Source organism: Streptopelia decaocto, assembly GCF_964273445.1.
Source record: "Streptopelia decaocto genome assembly, chromosome: 24".
Taxonomy (NCBI): Eukaryota; Metazoa; Chordata; class Aves; order Columbiformes; family Columbidae; genus Streptopelia; species Streptopelia decaocto.
The window spans coordinates 3,951,988-3,972,427 of NC_138679.1; the positions used below are offsets into that span (position 1 = coordinate 3,951,988).

General features: G+C 46.9%; 1 protein-coding gene across 1 annotated transcript; it reads left to right on the forward strand.

The window, feature by feature from the left end:
- Positions 1–37: 37 nt before the first annotated feature.
- Positions 38–19,884, forward strand: TIMM44 (translocase of inner mitochondrial membrane 44). The gene is made up of 13 exons (XM_082072154.1): positions 38–104; positions 1,745–1,849; positions 2,341–2,511; positions 3,575–3,655; positions 5,061–5,210; positions 6,028–6,167; positions 6,402–6,487; positions 8,244–8,336; positions 8,681–8,805; positions 10,742–10,792; positions 12,216–12,305; positions 12,976–13,086; positions 18,096–19,884. The coding sequence occupies exons 1-13, from the start codon at positions 78–80 to the stop codon at positions 18,213–18,215; spliced, it is 1,350 nt and encodes a 449-aa protein (XP_081928280.1). The 5' UTR covers positions 38–77; the 3' UTR covers positions 18,216–19,884.
- The last annotated feature ends 556 nt before the right edge of the window (positions 19,885–20,440 follow it).

The following is a 20,440-nucleotide window of genomic DNA, read 5'->3' on the forward strand; positions in this document are numbered from 1 at the left end:
CCACGTGGCCGCGGGCGGCGCGCATGAGTGACGTCACTGCGCGGCGCCGCACGAAGGTGACACGCCGGGCGGGCAAGATGGCGGCGGCGGGCGGCGGCTGCCGGGTGAGTGACGGCTCCACCGGGGCTGCGGCGGTTTAACGGCGCTGTGACGGCTCCACCGGGGCAGTGACGGCTCCACCGGGGCTGTGGCGGCTCCACCGGGGCGCGGTGGGGCTGCGGTGGGGCGGCGGGAGGCAGCTGGGAGTGCAGCGAGGGGGCTGAGCGCCTCGGCGGGGCCGGGCCTGGTGCTGCTTCGCTCCCTTCTCACCGTTTCAGATTCAATGGTTTTCTGTGGGAAAAAAGAAAAAACACCAAACATGCTGCGTGTAACTGTGAGGACAGAAAATACTCCAGAACAGTGTAGCACGTAGCACAGCCCATTAGCGCGGTAATTGAGGGCAAAATCTCCTCTCAGGGAGATTACTGCAGTAACCAGCCTCAGCATCTCGTTTTTGCAAGTAATGCGGTTTATAGTTCTCCAAAGAAAGCGCAAAAAAAAAGTATCTAAATACTGCCCACGTTAAATTTAATGGCTCATTATTTTATCTGTTCATTAATAGGGAAATCAGTGAAGGGTCTGCAGTAAAGATTTTTCACTAAAAATAAAACTACCACCGCTCCAAGGCATTTCCCAGTCAATATTTGCAGCCAAGCAGAACTTGTCATCAAAACAGACACGCAGAAAGATTCAAATGTACATTCAGAACAGTAACAGCTCGGTGGCTGCTGAGGTACCGGAGCTGCGGGGGACGTGACCCACGGTCCCGGGGCTGCTCTGCCCCTCAGTGTCCCCGCTTGCCCGGTGTCCCCAACAAGGCACAGCCCGGAGCGCTGCGGGACCTCCCGGCGCCTTCCCAAAGCAGCTCCCCCTTGGCCTCCTGGGAGCTTTTCATTTCAACGTTAAGTTCTTCCCCTCAATCGAGCAGGTGAACCCATGCGAGAACTGAACGCAAAGGTTCTGGCTTTACAAGTCACTTTGGAGCCTGACGTGCTCCGCAGGTGGTTGATCCTCTGTGCCCAAAGCTGAACGTGGCATTAAGCATCTCTGTGTGTTTTGGGCAAGAGCTGCAATCAGTTAAATCCAGCAGACGGCCTGGCCCGAGTTCTGACACTGTTCTGGGAGTTAATAGAGGTGTTTAAGTTATGCGTTTAACATCTAGGTTGTTCTTGCTTGCTTCAAAGCCTGGCCTAAGCACTGATTGGGCAGCAAGGTTTAAAGATAGGCTGTGGGTAGCGTTTCCTTTCTTGATATCAACTTGATATTTTAATCTAGTGGAATTTAGTGGTAGCTACAGAGGCAATAAATAGGAGGGAGCCAAATTTCAATGATGTGAGTTAATAGAAGTGTAGAAACCAGTGAATTAATGCAACGTGGGACAGTTAAGCCATTCCTTCTTCTCAGAAGGCTGGATTTAACTTGTGGTGTTTGGCGGTGCCATCACTGAAGCCCCAGGCCCCAGTCCAGCTCTTTACAAAACCCGTTAAACACCGAGGAGCTTGATAAAGAGGTAGACACATTGTTAGTTTGGCCACAGAATTAAAGATTCTCAGTCTTTCTTCTCAGCCTCCAGCATTTCTTGGCAGCACTTGTGCATTCCCATGAAAACCAGTGAATATTGTCTATTTGCCGCGTTCTTTCCTCCTTGGCTCTGTAATATCGCTGCCGTGTTTTGCACTAACCTGAGCTTGCGTTTTCGTTGCAGAAATGTCTCCTCAGCGGCGTATGGCTCATATCCAGCAGATACCCCGTCCCTGCGCTCCATGGGGGCACGTACAGAGTGAGCAGACCCGTTTCAGAGCTCCAGCAGGTTGGTGAACCACTGCATTTTTTCTATTTCAAACCAAAAGTGATTTCCTGTTAGATCGCTGATCTACTGGATGTCGATGTGTTTCTGAGAAGCACCAGTTCTAGGTCAAAAACTTCCACTTAAGGTATATCTGATGAATTCAAGGATTTTCATAGTAGCTGAGTCTGAGTGACAGAGTTCAGGAGTGATGCTCTGGCAACTTCACCTACCAAATCATTTAAGCCTGAACTAACCTGTGCAGTTAAACTTCCCCTGGAGAAGCATCTTTTTAATGTCTGTATGGATGTATTTCATGGGGCATTAGATATATTTTGGCCATCGGGCTGTTCTGAGAGGAAGCTACTTCGTTTTCAAGTGAGCTGTTCGTTTTTTACGACATTTAATTTCATTAGAAGTGACCCAGTGCTTGGCTTAAGTAAATTTACCAGCTTTGCTGCTCGTTTTAAATTAATGTCTCTTTGGATTCTACAACATGTAATGATTTTCTTTAGTCTAGATGCTACTCTTCTGGAGGAAGAAAGGGGTTTATATCGGGTTTTGTGGAGAATATCAAACAGGAACTAGCAAAAAACAAGGAGATGAAGGAAAGTATTAAAAAATTCCGCGATGAAGCCAGAAAGCTGGAAGAATCCGACGCGCTTCGAGAAGCAAGGAGGAAATACGTGAGTATTCCTCGTGAATCCCTATGATGGTTTTTTTTCAGCCACCGAGCTGCTATTGCCTCTGTAGCTACCACTAAACTCCACTAGATTAAAGTATCAAGCCGATATCAAGAAAGGAGACGCTACCCACAGCCTATCTTTAAACCTTGCTGCCCAGTCAGCGCTTAGGCCAGGCTTTGAAGCAAGCAAGAACAACCTAGATGTTAAATGCATAATTTAAACACCTCTATTAACTCCCAGAACAGCGTCAGAACTCGGGCCAGGCTGTCTGCTGGATTTAACTGATTGCAGCTCTTGCCCAAAACACACAGAGATGCTTAATGCCATGTTCAGCTTTGGGCACAGAGGATCAACCACCTGCGGAGCACGTCAGGCTCCAAAGTGACTTGTAAAGCCAGAACCTTTGCGTTCAGTTCTCGCATGGGTTCACCTGCTCGATTGAGGGGAAGAACTTAACGTTGAAATGAAAAGCTCCCAGGAGGCCAAGGGGGAGCTGCTTTGGGAAGGCGCCGGGAGGTCCCGCAGCGCTCCGGGCTGTCCCTTGTTGGGGACACCGGGCAAGCGGGGACACTGAGGGGCAGAGCAGCGCCGGGACCGTGGGTCACGTCCCCCGCAGCTCCGGTACCTCAGCAGCCACCAGGCTGTTACTGTTCTGAATGTACATTTGAATCTTTCTGCGTGTCTGTTTTGATGACAAGTTCTGCTTGGCTGCAAATATTGACTGGGAAATGCCTTGGAGCGGTGGTAGTTTTATTTTTAGTGAAAAATCTTTACTGCAGACCCTTCACTGATTTCCCAATTAATGAACAGATAAAATAATGAGCCATTAAATTTAACGCGGGCAGTATTTAAATACTTTTATTTCTTTCTTTTAAGAACTATAAACTCTATTACTTGCAAAACCAAGATGCTGAGGCTGGTTACTGCAGTAACCTCCCTGAGAGGAGCTTTTTGCCCTCAATTACCGCGCTAATGAGCTGTGCTACGTGCTAAACCGTTCTGGAGTATTTTCTGTCCTCACAGTTACACACAGCATGTTTGGTGTTGTTTTTTTTTCCCACAGAAAACCATTGAATCTGAAACAGTGAAGACCTCAGAAGTGATTAAAAAGAAACTCGAAGAAATAACCGGTACAGTGAAAGAGGTAAATCCCAGCCGTGGAGGAACCTTCCCCTAAGGCAGTTTTGTGTTTTGTCTGCGTTTGAATTATCGCCCCTTTTTCCTTGGTGAACGGTGGTCGCTATTGCATAGGTGATCGCAATTTTGATTCTTTAAGGCCAGAGTTATTAACAAAGATGCAGCGATAATGTATAACAAATATCTTACTCAGTGTGTTGGGGAACAACCTGTTAGAGAGCAGTATAGGGGAAAGGGACCTGGGGGTCCTGGGGACAGCAGGGTGACCATGAGCCAGCACTGGGCCCTTGTGGCCAGGAAGCCAATGGGACCTGGGGTGGGTTAGAAGGGGGTGGTCAGTAGGTCAGAGAGGTTCTCCTGCCCCTCTGCTCTGCCCTGGGGAGACCACACCTGGAATGTTGTGTCCAGTTGTGGCCCCTCAGTTCCAGCAGGACAGGGAACTGCTGGAGAGAGTCCAGCGCAGCCACCAAGATGCTGCAGGGAGTGGAGCATCTCCCGTGTGAGGAAAGGCTGAGGGAGCTGGGGCTCTGGAGCTGGACAAGAGGAGACTGAGTGGGAACTCATTCCTGGGGATCAATATGGAAAGGGGGAGTGTCAGGAGGATGGAGCCAGGCTCTTCTGGGTGACAGCCAGTGACAGGACAAGGGGCAATGGGTGCAAACTGGAACACAGGAGGTTCCACTTAAATCTGAGAAGAAACTTGTTGGGGGTGAGGGTGGCAGAGCCTGGCCCAGGCTGCCCAGGGGGGTTGTGGAGTCTCCTTCTCTGCAGACATTCCAACGCGCCTGGACACCTTCCTGTGTCACCTCATCTGGGTGTTCCTGCTCCATGGGGGGATTGCACTGGATGAGCTTTCCAGGTTCCTTCCAAATCCTGACATTCTGGGATTCTGTGTGCCCTGCGATTCCGCTCAGATTTGGAGACTGGAGATGCTCCATTTGACCAGCAGAGTCCTTTTCACCCTTTGTGTAAAGATCCTGGCTCTGTTAACACAACCCAAGTGGTGTCAATAAAGACGGTGGATTGAGAAAAGCGTTTCAAGATTTGCGTAGCAGAGAAGTATCTCAACCTCTTAATAGCTTCGCTTAAGAAGCACCGTATGGTTTCAAAGGGAAGGGCTGGAATATTTTAACTCTGCATCATTGCTCCTTCTCTAAAGAAATACTTTTAGAAATCTATGGGTAGAAGCTCTTAAAAATGCGTGTGGTCCTGTGAGTCCTCTGTTCTGCACAAAGGCGTTGGGTGATGCCGCAGTTTACCGGTAAATCTCCGCTGTGCATTCACCTTAGCTTTGGTTACTCTTGTGTGTGCGTTAGGAGATCTATAGCATTTATAAAAAGGAGTTACTCAAAATAAATTTTCACCCGTTTCACTTGAAATAACCTTTTATTTCCTGTTGTCCTTTGTGGCAGAGTTTGGATGAAGTAAGTAAGAGCGATATTGGCCGAAAGATAAAGGAAGGTGTGGAAGAAGCGGCGAAAACGGCGAAGCAGTCTGCGGAGACAGTGACAAAAGGAGGGGAGAAATTAGGCAGGACTGCAGCCTTCAAAGCTCTTTCTCAGGTCTGTACATCCCGTGCCTAGGTAGGACCCAGCGCTGCGGGCGCAGCTCTTTAACACAGAAATTACTGTCGACTTTATGCCGAGTATGAAATTCAATGCAAAAATCTTACAGCGAGACCTTGCGAGCCGTTGGAACAAGCTGATATGTTCAGATGTGTTTAGCAGGTCTGGCGTTCACTCGACAACCCCAGAAAAGTGTTAAGTCTCGAGCAGCTAAATTGTGTTCCTGGAAAACTTGGGTGCTGTGTTTGTGGAGCAGGGTAGCACATGTCTTCTGCTAAACCCCTATTTGCTTCCAAGCTATTTTCTCCTTTAGAAGGTGTGGATAAGTCCATAAAAAGCGAGGCTCACTCTTGTTTTGGGGAAAGCAATGCTTCTATTTAAGCTTGGGCTTAGAACCTGGATTTTATTGACCTTTTAGGTGGCTTTGCAGTTAATTACTGATGTCTTGAAGTTTTTCTTTTCCCTTATATGAATCATTCTTCCTTTTACCTGGAGCTTGTCATTCTGTCTTGTCGGGGCTGATATTCTTGCCTTCACTGACTCCATTTATTCCAATTTAAACTCTGTGGAGGTTACATTACCCATTATCAGCCATCAGGTTTAACTGTGCGCATAGTTCTTGCTATATTGGTTCATTTTTTGGGGGTTGATTAATTAACTAAGGTCTTGGTATTGGTGTGTTTGTCAACACACAGCAAAGACACATTTGCTGAGGGAGGGAGAGGAGAACAACTTGTGGTTTCTTTCTGGTTTTCAGTTCCTTGGAAATGAGGGGGAACGGTGAATCAAACTAAAAGTGATATTTTCCTTTCAGGGAGTAGAAACGGTTAAGAAGGAAATAGATGAAAGTGTTTTAGGGCAGACTGGTCCTTACAAACGTCCGGAGCGACTCCGGAAAAGAACAGAATTCTCAGGCGAGAGGATTAAAGAGGAGCGAATATTTGAAGCTAACGAGTACGTATTGAATGTAATTTAGGATGGATCATTCTGTATATGATTTATTAAACCTTTAAATCTTAACTATCTATTGGTCAGGGATGGTTAAAACCCAAGTACTGCAGTGAGGGTGTGACCTTGTAGAGCAGGTTGATCTGAGAGCAAATGTCCAGCATAAGCTGATGATACTGAAGTTTCTCATAGTGAAACCCAGCACTTATAATTCTATTATACGTCTTCTGCGCTTTCTAGAGAGGCCATGGGAGTGGTGCTGCATAAAGACTCCAAATGGTATCAGCAGTGGAAAGATTTCAAGGACAACAACGTGGTCTTCAATCGTAAGTGTTCCAAAGACAAAGGAGTCGCACGTTATTTTCCCTCTTCTGATTCTCGCTGTGTTGGATCTGATGCCATCTGTGCAACTAGTCTCAACATAATGCAAATCCCAGCCGGCTTTTTGGTGCTGTCGCTGTTGCTGGGAGGTGGTGTGAATGGGACGTGGGCGGAGGTGACAACACCGCAGCTTTTCCAAGCTCCTCCATCTGTGTTTGGACCCTTTCCCCGGTCAGGCGTTGCTTTTGATCATTCTCTGCTCCCTGTAGGCACCAAAACCTGCTTTTGCCATTGCTTAAAGAGAAATGAACTCTTGTTCTTTTCTTCTATTTGTTTTTCTTCTGTTCAGCTCTGCTCTGGCACAGGGCACGTGTGCACACATGCAGATCTCTTCTCCCTGACCTTGAGCTTAGAACAAAGAAAAATGTTGTTTTTAGCGAGCTGGTTTCTGTTTTCATCTGCTTAGAACTCAGGGATGTGTGGGACTTTGTCTCCTCTCTGTTTCTTTTGCAAAACCTAAATAATGCTGAATATCTGTACCGTGGTGAGCGGTTCCTTTGATAGTTATTTAGACACTTAATGTTTCTGAAAGGCATCGAGAAGCCTGAGACCAGAATCCTTCAACAAATCAAAAGAATCACTGCCCTTGACTGCAGGGTTAAGGTGAGGGAAAAACAGACTATAAAAGGGCAACATATAATTAGCTTTGGGTTGTGTTTCTTCCCAACTTCTTATAAAGCAGAGCTCCTTGGGAGTTCTCCAAGAGCAGGTTTTTCCATGCCATTTGTTAGCCTTTCCAAGGAGAGATGCTCACAGCAAAAACTCCCCACCTGCTGCCTCCCCTGCTCCTGCACCATCTGCACCAGCTCTCCACATTCTCCACATTTTATGCCTATTTCCAAGGCTCTGCTTTCACATTTCAGGCACCGTTGCAGATGTGGCTGCATCGGGCTCTCCCTTTATGGTACCACCTGCACCAACAACACCATGTAGTTTCTTTTTTGGAAGGAGCAAAAGCTTCAGGGCAGGATTCCAAACGTTAATTGACGTGTCGGGAAGAATCTTCCCTGCAGGGCCCATTATCCTGCAACCACCTTCTGCAGTTCTGGTCCATCTGATCACGTCCAGAGACAGATAATGAGTTGCTTGAGCCCTTGGTTTGTTGCAACAACGTCTGCTTGCTTAAATTGCTTTATGTTTTTGCTTCACCTCTATTCTTATTTCTACCTTTGAGATTTTGCTTTGCAGGAGTTTCTCTTCCCCATCAGTGACTTCTGTAGTTTGGGGACATGCTTGGCGTGCTGTCTTAGCAAGGTTGAGGAGTACATAGAGCTGCTTCAAACTGCATTTTCACTGATGTCGTCCTGTTTTATTAAAAATTGGCAAGGCTGTAGGTCTGTTATTGATTTCCTCCCCCCTAGTTAAACTTTCTGGTGTTGGTTTCACATCGCGCTCCCCCTTGTAGCAGATCGAATCACGGGGTGTGAGCAAGTGTAGTGTAATTTCTGTCCAAAAATCTGCATAGGAGGTCCGGAGATTCTGGCAGCTGAAGTCAGAGAAACCATCATCCTTATGACAGTTACTGATAGTTAAGGACTTGGCAGGAAAATGAGGAAAGTAAGTTTTGAAATGGATACTTGTTAATCAACAAAGAGATGTAGAAAAGAACGAGCAGGTTTGATCTGCGACCTGTCGCGTGTTGTTTCCTCAGTCGGGAGCGTCACGTAAGAACCCTGCTGCTCATGTCTCCTCTCCTTTCAGGGTTCTTTGAAATGAAAATGAAGTACGATGAAAGCGACAACGCGTTCATTCGAGCTTCCCGAGCTGTCACGGACAAAGTCACTGACTTAATAGGTAATGTTTCCTCGCTGTTGTGGAAATGCGTCTTTAGCCTGTAGCTCTGTTCTAGTGCGTGTCGGCGCTGCTGCCCTCCGTGTGTTCCCAACCTTTGGGACAGATTCTGGAGCTTTATGGCAATTTGCACGGATCATTATCCAGTATCACGCAGCGTTGCAACCTGCTGCTGGATCCAAAGTGCAGTGCGATGACAAGCGCTTGTGTGGGATAAATCTCAAGCCTAACTTAAAGTCTGCAGTTGTTCCCAGGTCGTCCTTCCCTCCGGTATAAAACCAAAGGGCTTTATCTTGTTTTCTGGCAACAGTTGCTGTACCACCCGTCTCACTGAGTTGTTTTATTAGGTGGATTGTTCTCGAAGACAGAAATGTCCGAGGTTTTAACAGAGATACTCAAAGTGGATCCATCCTTTGATAAAGATCGTTTTTTAAAGCAATGTGAGCGTGATATAATCCCCAATGTCTTGGAGGTAAGCTAGTGGTAGAGTATGATGCATTTGGTTTATTGTTTTCCTTTACGATAAAGTTTTCTGATGCTACAATTAAAAGGTGGAGCAGTATTTACTTTTCAATCATCCAGCTTTGCACAGAACATGAGATAACCTTGGGAAGAGGAAGTCAGATCCCACGTAACTGTTTAATTTAAAACCGTGTTTCATCATTTAGTAGACTAGCACATTTTCTTTCTTTCTGACCTGGAAAACAACAAACCATCTTCTCCCATGAGAAATGATCTGGGCATCGGGGAGATCAACCTGAAGGAGGCGAATGAACAGTACCGGGCAAATGCTGATATCGAATATTGATAAGGGAAATAATTTAGTGTGTATGCACTGCTGGATTCTAAATGATCTGAGACTGCTTGGGAAGAAGAGCAGGTCATGACAGATGATTCAGTGACAATATTTCAGGCACTCGTCAAAGAACTATGTGGAACTTAATGTTTTAAAGTGTAAAACCACTCAGAGGATAGCACCGATGAAAGATGGAACTTAAGTATAAATGGATATAGTTCTTCTCGCTGTAACTATGTCAGAAAAGACAGACTCAAAGTAGAGGATTTCAAGACGTACGGCAGAAATTGTTTTGAGAGATTCATCTGAGACTGGAAAAACGGAGGCTTGAAGAGAGAAACAGATGCTAATAGAGAGCAGAGTGTTATTTTCTCATCCTACAACACAGTGCATATTTGTATCGCAAATTTATGCATGCTAATACACATGTAGAAATATTTATGATACTCCTAGGCGTGAGGTAGCATTATAGGACAAATAAAAAATAATTTGATGCTTCCAAGCATCCGAACTGATGAACAGTTGTTTTTGTCACTGCTGTCTTTGCAGTGAGCGACTGTGTATCAGATACGTGGCTGGAACGGTGGTGTCGGCAGCGAAATAATCCCAGAATCCCAGAATGTCAGGGGTTGGAAGGGCCCTGGAAAGCTCATCCAGTGCAATCCCCCCATGGAGCAGGAACACCCAGATGAGGTGACACAGGAAGGTGTCCAGGCGGGTTGGAATGTCTGCACAGAAGGAGACTCCACAACCCCCTTGGGCAGCCTGGGCCAGGCTCTGCCACCCTCACCCCCAACAAGTTTCTTCTCATATTCAAGTGGAACCTCCTGTGTTCCAGTTTGTCCCCATTACCCCTTGTCCTGTCACTGGTTGTCACCCAGAAGAGCCTGGCTCCATCCTCCTGACACTCCCCCTTTCCGTCTTGATCCCCAGGAATGAGTCCCCCCTCAGTGTCCTCTTGTCCAGCTCCAGAGCCCCAGCTCCCTCAGCCTTTCCTCACACGGGAGATGCTCCACTCCCTTCAGCATCTTGGTGGCTGCGCTGGACTCTCTCCAGAGAGACAGAACCTGCTTTTCTAATGGTGCCGTGTCACAAATCAAGCTGCAAAAAAGGGGCTCTTGACTCTCAGGGAACGAATTTTGCACAGGAGAGGCGTTTTCAAACTGTAGGCAGCTGGCTTATGGATTCCATCACATGTCAAGATTTATAGACATTATATTGAAAAACACCCTATCACATTTAGCTGACTTGATTTTGAACTCCAGGCATCTGTCTTGTCATGAATTCCAGGTGTTTATCACACAGCGGTTTAAAGAGAAACCTTTTCAGGAGTTGCCACGTGATTCTTCCGTTCATTCTGTGCCCTGAACCCTTCAGAGTCTTGAAAACTATGGATATAATTCTGGTTTGTTCTCCTGCTTCTCTTAGATCCAGCATTTCTGCCCACTGTGCATTCTGCTGGGTTTTTTTGGCCAGGAAGGTTTAAGATGTTAATTATTGAGAGGTTTATGTTCATCTGACTCAGACGTAGGATTTCAAGCATGCTGCTGATAATTTCAGCTCTCTGATATACGAGGTGTTTTAAAACGTCCATGTTTTATTTGATTTTTAGGCTCTGATGTCTGGAGAGCTTGATATCCTCAAAGACTGGTGCTATGAAGCGGTAAGTACAGCTACTAAACATGCCTGAAAAGGTTGTTTCTCTCTTGTAAGTTGGTGCTTTGTGCTTTATTTGCCGTCCAGCTCTTTTGTTGTACAAAAACTGGGTTTCTTTTTGTACTGGGATAGATTTTCAGAATTGGATCCGCTTCTTGAACCAGCGACTGTGAATTGATTGTGATTCGGTGATTGTATTGGCCACTTAACTTTATGAAAGCCGATCATTTCCTGACGACATAGGTGGAAATTTGTTCTGCTCTTCGCTTTGCTCCAAAATAATTGTGTTGTAGGCAACACACACCCATCCTTGTTCTGCTTGTAAAGAATTTAACTGCTTTAAGTGAATATTCTTACTGATCACCACCAGAGGGCTGGAAATGCTCACACCGGAAGAGGCCTTTTGAAATTCAGTTTGGTGTTTATTGTTAATTGCAATTAGCATCTTTATAACAATGTTCCAGTATGTAAGAGTAAGATATTTAAAGCAATATAACAGTAAAGTTCTTTATTGCTTCAAGCAACCTTTGAAATGACACCAGAGAACTCCTCTCAGATCTCTAGAGGGTAGTAGCAGATTTCTTGCAGTTTATAAGGCAAAAAGCGAACCCTTCTAAGCTTGTTGTAGCTGCAAATTAAGCTCATAAATCAAGAATCATCTGTAAAATAAGCCAAGGGAGGAGATGGGAGTCGCATTAGAATCCAGGAGATAAAAGGCTCTTGAGCAGAATCATTCCACACATGTTAAGTTTGTGCTACTGGTCACTAAAGTGTCAGAATAAAACCACTAAGGCAAAAACTTATTAAAAATGTAAAAAGATGTGGTTCCTCGAGCTGCGTCCTCGGAATCCCTGCTCTGTAACTCCAGCTTCGCTGACTTTGCCAGTGACTTCTGTTGGATATTTGCATTTAAACGCCTGCGTTGAGGGTCAGAACATCCACATTGGGAGGCAGGTAGGGGCTCCCTCCTGTTTGTTCGATACCTGCCAAGAATCCGGTGACGATGCTGGAAGCAAATGGAAATTCCTCATCCCCAGCAACCGCTCTTGATGCATAAATACCACAAATAATGAAGCGCGTGGCTAAAAGGAGCCAGGAAATGCTGGGCCGCCTCCAGGGGCTGGCTGAATAGTAGGAACATAGCTTGGTTCCCAGACTGTTTCTCCTCATCTGCTGTCAAATCGCAGTCTTGGCTATCAGATGCACTTGGTGTACGTATTCTGTTGTGAATCGTGGATCTCCCGGCCAGGGGCAATGGGATTTTTAGTGAGAATTTGATTCCATGAAGCCCAGAGTGTTTAATACCTCACAAGACATACATGTTCAGCACATGCTTTTCTTTTTGGTGGTTCCCTCTAAGCAGAAAACACCTTTTTCTTTGTGACAGAACAAATTCAAACGTCTAAACACAAGTTTGTTGCTTCCTTTAGACTTACAGCCAGCTCGCCCATCCCATCCAGCAAGCCAAGGCCATGGGGCTGCAGTTCCACTCCAGGATCCTCGACATCGACAACATCGACGTGAGTGGCCTTTTCTATATTTTTTACTATGGGGGATGAATCTCTTTGTGTTTCAGTTAATAAGCTCTTTAAATATTTAACAGTGCAACCTTAGAACAGAGAAAAAAAATCCTGTCAAACAAGAGGTTCTCACCTTGAAGTCTTTGTGTTAGTTATTTTTAGATAGTTCAGTACAATTTCATGTTGAAGGTTCATTTAAAAGCAAGAGGAAAAAGCTTTGGTTGAGGTGCTTTCTTCAGAAAATGTTGTTTTTTAAGGGCAGGGTTTCTTCTACTTTTGGTTTCATGGAACAGAGCTTGTTCATATTTCCCAGTTTTTTGGGCTTGGAAGAACTGAAAACTTTCAGAACAATTTTGGGAAAGCTCTTAATACAGGGAAAGTTTTTGGGAAAACACTTCGCAGTAATGCCTGCAGCATCTGTGTTAACAGAGCAGGTACAACCTGTTGAAAATAACCAGAGTTAACTAGATTAAAATAACTCCTTGAGGAGAAGGCAGGATTGCACTGGATGAGCTTTCCAGGTCCCTGACATTCTGGGATTCTGTGTGATTCTGTGAGAAGGTGCAATTGTTGGCCCTGTCAGGCCATAGCAGTTGTGTTAAATACTTGATGCTTTTACATTAATCCGCAGAAATCGTCTGTTTTCTGATGGAATTTTCTCCCGTTGCAGCTGGCGATGGGGAAGATGATGGAGCAGGGACCAGTTTTAATCATCACTTTTCAAGCTCAGGTCGTGATGGTCATTAAGAACCAGAGCGGGGAGGTGGTGGAAGGTGATCCGGTGAGTGATGCTCATGGTCTGCACATGGTTTCCCAGTTCTTTTCTTTCTCCCTTTTCTTTTCATAAAGGGTGCTGTAAGAACAGAGCACAAAGGTGGTTGGTAAACAGGGTAGGAGCTGGAGTTATCGATGTAATTTGCAGGAAAATCACTGTGAACAACTGGGAGCAGAAGTTTTTAGCTGCTGTCTCCCTACACTAATACAAAATATCCTACAACACCACAAACCTTTCCTTATCGACACTCTCCCTTATCCAGCCGTGTTAAATTCCATGGTCCAGGGTGGTTTGTGGAGTAGATCTCTGTGGATTCTGCGTTGTGGTTTCTCTTTTAACGCTGTGAGTCCAGCCGGTTGTGCTGTGAGCAATGCTGGACCGAGCCTGTCAGATGAACCACAAAACACGCTCGTTACTGGAGTTAATGACACAGCAGACTCGAGGAGCCCGTGTGTTCTCTGAACACCGTTCTCCAGCGGCTCGCTGTTCAGACAGCTCTGCCTTGCAATATTTAAGTAGCTTAACGACATATAATGGGGGATATTGTGAGATGCTTGGAGCTGGCAGTTTCTAGCAGACTTCTGTTAAAATGAATACATGCATTTGATAAATATTGGCTTTTTGCAACCATTCTCTTCAGTCCAGGCTGTAAGTTTCCAAAAAGAAAAAAAAAAAGGGACTAATTTTAATGATGGGGCCCATCTGGACTGATTTACAACCTGTCACTTTGACTGCAGGGGAGGAACAGCTGATATAGTAATTTCTTGCATTAAATTACCACATTCCTAGAAGATGGATATTGATGTGATAATTATTGAACAGGATATCAAAGTCTGTTTGCTGCCTGATTTCTCTGGAGCAGCAATAAATTAAGGAGATGCATTAAAATTCTCCACGGGAAACAAAACTTCGGTTTTAATCAAATGTCAGACGCAGGCTGGTGACTGTGATTCGGTGTTAACTGCTGAGCTGCTCCTGCAGAGCGCCGAACAAATGACCTTCTTGGGAAAAGGAGGAGCCTCCAATTGTAAGTTCGCTAAACAGAAATCACATGCTTGGAAGTGCTGGTGTGTTTTACCTCGTTGCAAGGGTTGAAATTCCTGCCGCTGTGATGCAAACTCGGCCCTGCTGAGACGTGGAGGGGACACTAACACTGGGGTTCCCCATGGGGCACTGCAAAATCCATCTGGGCAAATGAGACCTTAGACAATCACAGAATCCCAGAATGTCAGGGGTTGAAGGGACCTGGAAAGCTCATCCAGTGCAATCCCCCCATGGAGCAGGAACACCCAGATGAGGTGACACAGGAAGGTGTCCAGGCGGGTTGGAATGTCTGCACAGAAGGAGACTCCACAACCCCCCTGGGCAGCCTGGGCCAGGCTCTGCCACCCTCACTGGGAAGAAGTTTCTTCTCATATTTAAATGGAACCTCTTGTGTTCCAGTTTGCACCCATTGCCCCTTGTCCTGTCACTGGCTGTCACCCAGAAGAGCCTGGCTCCATCCTCCTGACACTCCCCCTTTCCATCTTGATCCCCAGGAATGAGTCCCCCCTCAGTCTCCTCTTGTCCAGCTCCAGAGCCCCAGCTCCCTCAGCCTTTCCTCACCCGGGAGATGCTCCACTCCCTTCAGCATCTTGGTGGCTGCGCTGGACTCTCTCCAGCAGTTCCCTGTCCTGCTGGAACTGAGGGGCCACAACTGGACACAAGATTCCAGGTGTGGTCTCCCCAGGGCAGAGCAGAGGGGCAGGAGAACCTCTCTGACCTACTGACCACCCCCTTCTAACCCACCCCAGGTCCCATTGGCTTCCTGGCCACAAGGGCCCAGTGCTGGCTCATGCTCACCCTGCTGTCCCCAGGACCCCCAGGTCCCTTTCCCCTACACTGCTCTCTAATAGGTCATTCCCCAACTTACACTGAACCTGGGTTTGTTCCTGCCCAGATTCAAGACTCTACACTTGCCCTTGTTCTATTTCATTCCATTTTTCCCTGCCCAGCTCTCCAGCCTGTCCAGGTCTCTGATGGCAGCACAGCTTCCAGTGTCAGCCACTCCTCCCAGCTCGGTGTCATCAGCAAACTTGTGACAGTCACTCTATTCCCTCGTCCAAATCATTGATGAATATATTGAATAGTACTGGTCCCAGCACTGACCCCTGAGGCTCTGCACTGGATACAGGCCTCCATCAAGCAGTGCTGAGGAGTCAAGGGGAGCTTTTTAAAATGAGGTCCTGGAGGACCGGGAGGCAGGATGATGTTTGTGACAGGAGATCGGGGGATTAAAGGACAAATTTTCGCCTTGCGTACATGGCCAGGGTAGAAATCAGCCTTTGGGAGTCCAAGCGTTTGCTCTCCTGCTGTGAATATATGCAGCAGCACGCACTGTATGTTGAGGATTGAGATGTACCCTATTAATAAAAGCACCAGATCAGAAGCCCAGAAATCTCTCAGCTTTAGAAACGTGGAATTTTGGTGTTTCATCATGTCTCGTTTCCCTGCTGCAAGATCCCCAGCAACTCCCAGCTTACCCACCATTCGGAAATCCCGTGTTGAAGAACGTGAACTTGTCCGGGTGTAGCAGAGCTTTGATGCAGAAGTGCATGACTAAATTGCATTTCCTACGCAATCCCGTGAGATGGACTTTGAAAATCACAAAAATGGTACAAATTAAGGTTCTGATGTTCAACCAGTTGTTACCCATTTCATCTTGAACTTATACTTAGTGTTTTATACTCAGGAAAGGTGCTTTTTGTGTCGCTGTGGATAGTACAACAATGTACGGCCTGTCTCGAGCAGGCAGAAGTTTGGGTTTTGTTCTTTCGTCCCCTCTGCCCTTCTGACACATCCCAAACGTCCGCATGACTCAAGGTTTCAGTCACTTTTACTGCTGCTCAGCAGAGCTGAAGCAAGTGAATCTTCTGAAACACTGAGCAAGGAAAAAAAAAAAGGCTTTATTTGATATTTCTAAAGCGTTAGGTTTGTAATGACTGGTCTGGGACAGAAAGTCTCCCCCCTCACATTTGTGTACCTAAATTATAACTTATAAAGATTCACAGATTCAATCAAAACTGTAGCGGTTAAGTGCACATCTGGGAGCTGAGCCAGCGCACAGTCTGATCCCCCGGCGATACTTGTTATCTGAGGGAGATATTCTCAGCGGTTAATGGTTAAATGATAAAATGGAAATAAGCTTTGATTTGGGTGTGTGACCCCCGGCAGCGCAGGCTCTGGGCAGTGTCCCCTGTGTCACACGGCGCCGTGGTGACTCTTGGGGGGTTGTTTCCATAAGTGATGGCCCAGGAGGTGCTGAGATGCGGCTTTCGTCCTTATTCACTTGGAACTAAACTGTCGGCGTTCTCATTACAGCATCCCAGAATCCCAGAATGTCAGGGGTTGGAAGGGCCCTGGAAAGCTCATCCAGTGCAATCCCCCCATGGAGCAGGAACACCCAGATGAGGTGACACAGGAAGGTGTCCAGGCGGGTTGGAATGTCTGCACAGAAGGAGACTCCACAACCCCCCTGGGCAGCCTGGGCCAGGCTCTGCCACCCTCACCCCCAACAAGTTTCTTCTCAGATTTAAGTGGAACCTCTTGTGTTCCAGTTTGCACCCATTGCCCCTTGTCCTGTCACTGGTTGTCACCCAGAAGAGCCTGGCTCCATCCTCCTGACACTCCCCCTTTCCATATTGATCCCCAGGAACGAGTCCCCCCTCAATCTCCTCTTGTCCAGCTCCAGAGCCCCAGCTCCCTCAGCCTTTCCTCACACGGGAGATGCTCCACTCCCTTCAGCATCTTGGTGGCTGCGCTGGACTCTCTCCAGCAGTTCCCTGTCCTGCTGGAACTGAGGGGCCACAACTGGACACAAGATTCCAGGTGTGGTCTCCCCAGGGCAGAGCAGAGGGGCAGGAGAACCTCTCTGACCTACTGACCACCCCCTTCTAACCCACCCCAGGATGCGCGCACCAAGGATGGAAAAGCTTATTGTGTTTTTTAGTCTGACACCCTGTTTTCAGTCTGAACACCCTGTTTGCCCAGCGAAGGATTGATATCAATTAATTCTGCCCTGCAGAATTAATACCAATCTGTGGCTAGCACTGTGACTGGACTTCGTATCATCTGATTTCCATTGATAAATTTGTGTTTTTTTCACTCTCTGTCTCTCCTCAGACCTGATAATGATAATTTGTGGTCAGACTGCAGTGTGAGCTGGGGGGGGACAGGCAGGTTACACCTAAACCTGATTGAAGGTTACAGAGAGCAGCACAACCTGGCGGCTGAACCCATTTGAAACCAGAAATTTATATTTTAAAATAAGGTCAAATATTATCAAACTTGACAGCGGTGCCAGTTAATGTATGTCAGCCAGAGATAACCTGGAAACCCTCATTCTATTTTTCTGAAATCAAAAGTGAAACGAAGGAATAAACAGCGGAGTCAATGATCCTGTTAAGCAGTGTTCTTTGTTTTATCAGCGCTGGGGAGCACTGGGGATCATCCTCCATCAGTGCTCCAGCGACTGGTTGATACTCTTGTGTTGCTTATATTCACATGATTATTACATATGCATTACAATGTTGACATACAATACATCTATACTAAGAAATAATTGATTATGTTAGTTATAATTGTTTAGTTTCTTGCTTACAATACACCTATTATTAGTTAAATATAAACTAAGCACTCTGCTTCTAAACAATGTGTCACTTCATCTTCTGTCTCTTGTCACGCAGAAGGATCCAAAACTCGTTTTGCAGGTGGTCAGAAAGCATTGATCGTGTTAATTGGTTAATGATGGGTAGGTCTTTTGTAACTGAATCACAGTGAACATGAATTCGGCAGCTTCTCTTCAATATTTGTTCCTGAGCGCGATAAGGTTCTAACCACAATCTAGTTTATGTTGCTGGAGTTATCCTTAGTTGGGAGCTTTGGGCTTAGAACCAGAGGGCAAAATCACGATACAGGAAGCTCTGAGCTTAGGAGGTCGGTGACTGCATATTTTAACGAGAGGCTTTTCCTTCCAGGACAAGGTTCTGCGGATGCTGTACGTGTGGGCGCTCTGCAGGGACCAGGACGAGCTCAACCCCTACGCTGCCTGGAGGCTGCTGGACGTTTCCTCCTCGAGCACCGAGCAGGTTCTCTGAGCGCAACCCAGGGCTTTCCCGTTCCTCTGGCCTGGCACCGACTGCTGCCAGATCCATTCCTCTGCACAACACCGGGCCCTCGGTGCGCCCTCGTTAACACCAACCCCCGTAACGAACTGGACGACGTGGCTGCCTTACGCTTTGCTGTGTAGTACCGCACTGTAAGGGCGTACGGTGGATCTCAACGTGAATGCTCTCAGACACTAGCAGCTGCTGTTGGCTCCTTTGTTAATTGTGGCCGAAGGAGGCCGGTTGGGGTCCCGTGTGTTTCACAGAGGTGGGTATCGGAGAGGGAGATGTGCCAGGTCTAGTTCCCATCCGCTGTCATCCTTTGGTGGCCTCACAGCATCTCTTAAAATATCTTAAAGGTGCTTTGAAGGCACGTTGTCTCAGCTAACGTACATCTCGTGTTCACAACTTCACCAGGAAGCCTTCCGGTGCTGCCGTGTCTTGCACTTTACCGAACCAAATACAATCGGGACTTTGCACATGACTCGTTGGGTTGGGGGTGTTGGAATAATCTCCCGGCCACTTGCAGGGGTGGAGTTTGCTGCCAGTGATAATATTTGTATATGCACAGCTTCCCAGGGGGAATATTATCATTTCTAGTGTTCTGTTCATTGTGTCAAAAGCGCACAACTGCGTTTCTCTGTTGGGTTAATCTGATGGTGGGAAGGCGATGGGCTCTGAGGAAGCAGGCAGAGGGTTAGAGATGGACAGAATAGCAGCAAATATGTAAATAAAATGCAATAACAGGCAGAACGTCACCTCTTGTAGCTCAGGTATTATGTGACATGAGAAAAGAGGGTGCAGTTCACACACGTACTGCAGAACACGCGTGGTTTCTTTACCAGATGACTTGTGATTCGGGGGGTGGCACTTGGGGAAGAGCTGCTGGGACACACGGACTCTGGGGTTTGGGCTTTGCTGGAGGTTCAGGTTGGGGCTGTGATGTGGGTCGATCCGTCTGCCTCCTCTTCATGGAAAGTCAGGTTTGAGGGGGGGAAGAAATCGATCGTGGAATAGGAAATCAAAGCACTGATGTTCTGCCTGTGCGCAAACCAGGCTGTTGCAGGACAGCACTTCCTTGACATTATGATTAAAGAGAATAATTGCCAGTTCTTCCTTCTCTTCTGAGTGTCTGGATCGGTTCCTTTGAATGGAAACAGGATTATCTCACAGCCCTTGGGTGAGACATCCACCTTTAGCAGTTTCTTGCGATGAGTGCAGCAAATTCAATAGCAGAATCCGCCCTTTTCTCTTGGAAGATGCCTGGAGCTGCTGCCACGCCGGGTGTTCCTGCTCCCTCCTCATCACACAGTTTTCTTGCTGCTGCATTTTGGCTGAAGCGATTTCAGAATGTTTACTCACATATCTTAAGCACTGGTACACAAACCGAAGATCTGAGCAGGATAAATTCCGCACTGCAGGAATCGGCTGTGGAATAAGGAACCCCTCGGAAGTGGTGGGTGGATGTTTGATGCCTCATTTGGTGCGGCTCTTTCTGGGACAGGTCTCATGCAGCATCTGCGCGCGGTCTGTGCAGAGACTTGTTTATTTGAACATCTGGACCACCGAGGGCAAATACAGTGTTGACACAATGTCTTTGAGATGCTTCTTGAACCTCCTCAGGGATGGGGAAAGTCTCATTGCCAAGATGGCACAGAAATTGGCTGAAAATAAAGCCTGATCCTGTCCTGCCGTGTCCTCGGGAGCAGTCGCCAATCAGACAGGAGTCACACCAGCCTGGGTACGTACGTGCAGCCTGTTAAGATGCTTCTATGAAGCATGTGCAAAACTTCTTTTATTTAGTGTGCTTTTAACTTATTTTTAACTGATGTTTTGGGCAAAAATGATCTAAATTATAGAATCATAGAATGGTTTGGGTTGATGGGACCTTCCCAGCTCCCCAGTTCCCCCCCTGCCATGAGCAGGGACATCTTCACCAGCTCAGGGTGCTCAGAGCCCCGTCCAGCCTGGCCTGGGATGTCTCCAGGGATGGTTCATCCACCACCTCTCTGGCCAACCTGGGCCAGGCTCTCACCACCCTTAGGGCCAACAATTTCATTATATCCATCCTGAATCTCCCCTTTTTTACTTTAAAACCATCACCCCTTGTCCTATCACAACAGGCCCTGCCAGGTCTGTCCCCATTAGCAGCTTTTCTCCAGAGACGCGGTGGCACGAAGGTAATTACCAAAACGAGGTTTAAACCATGAGGGTCA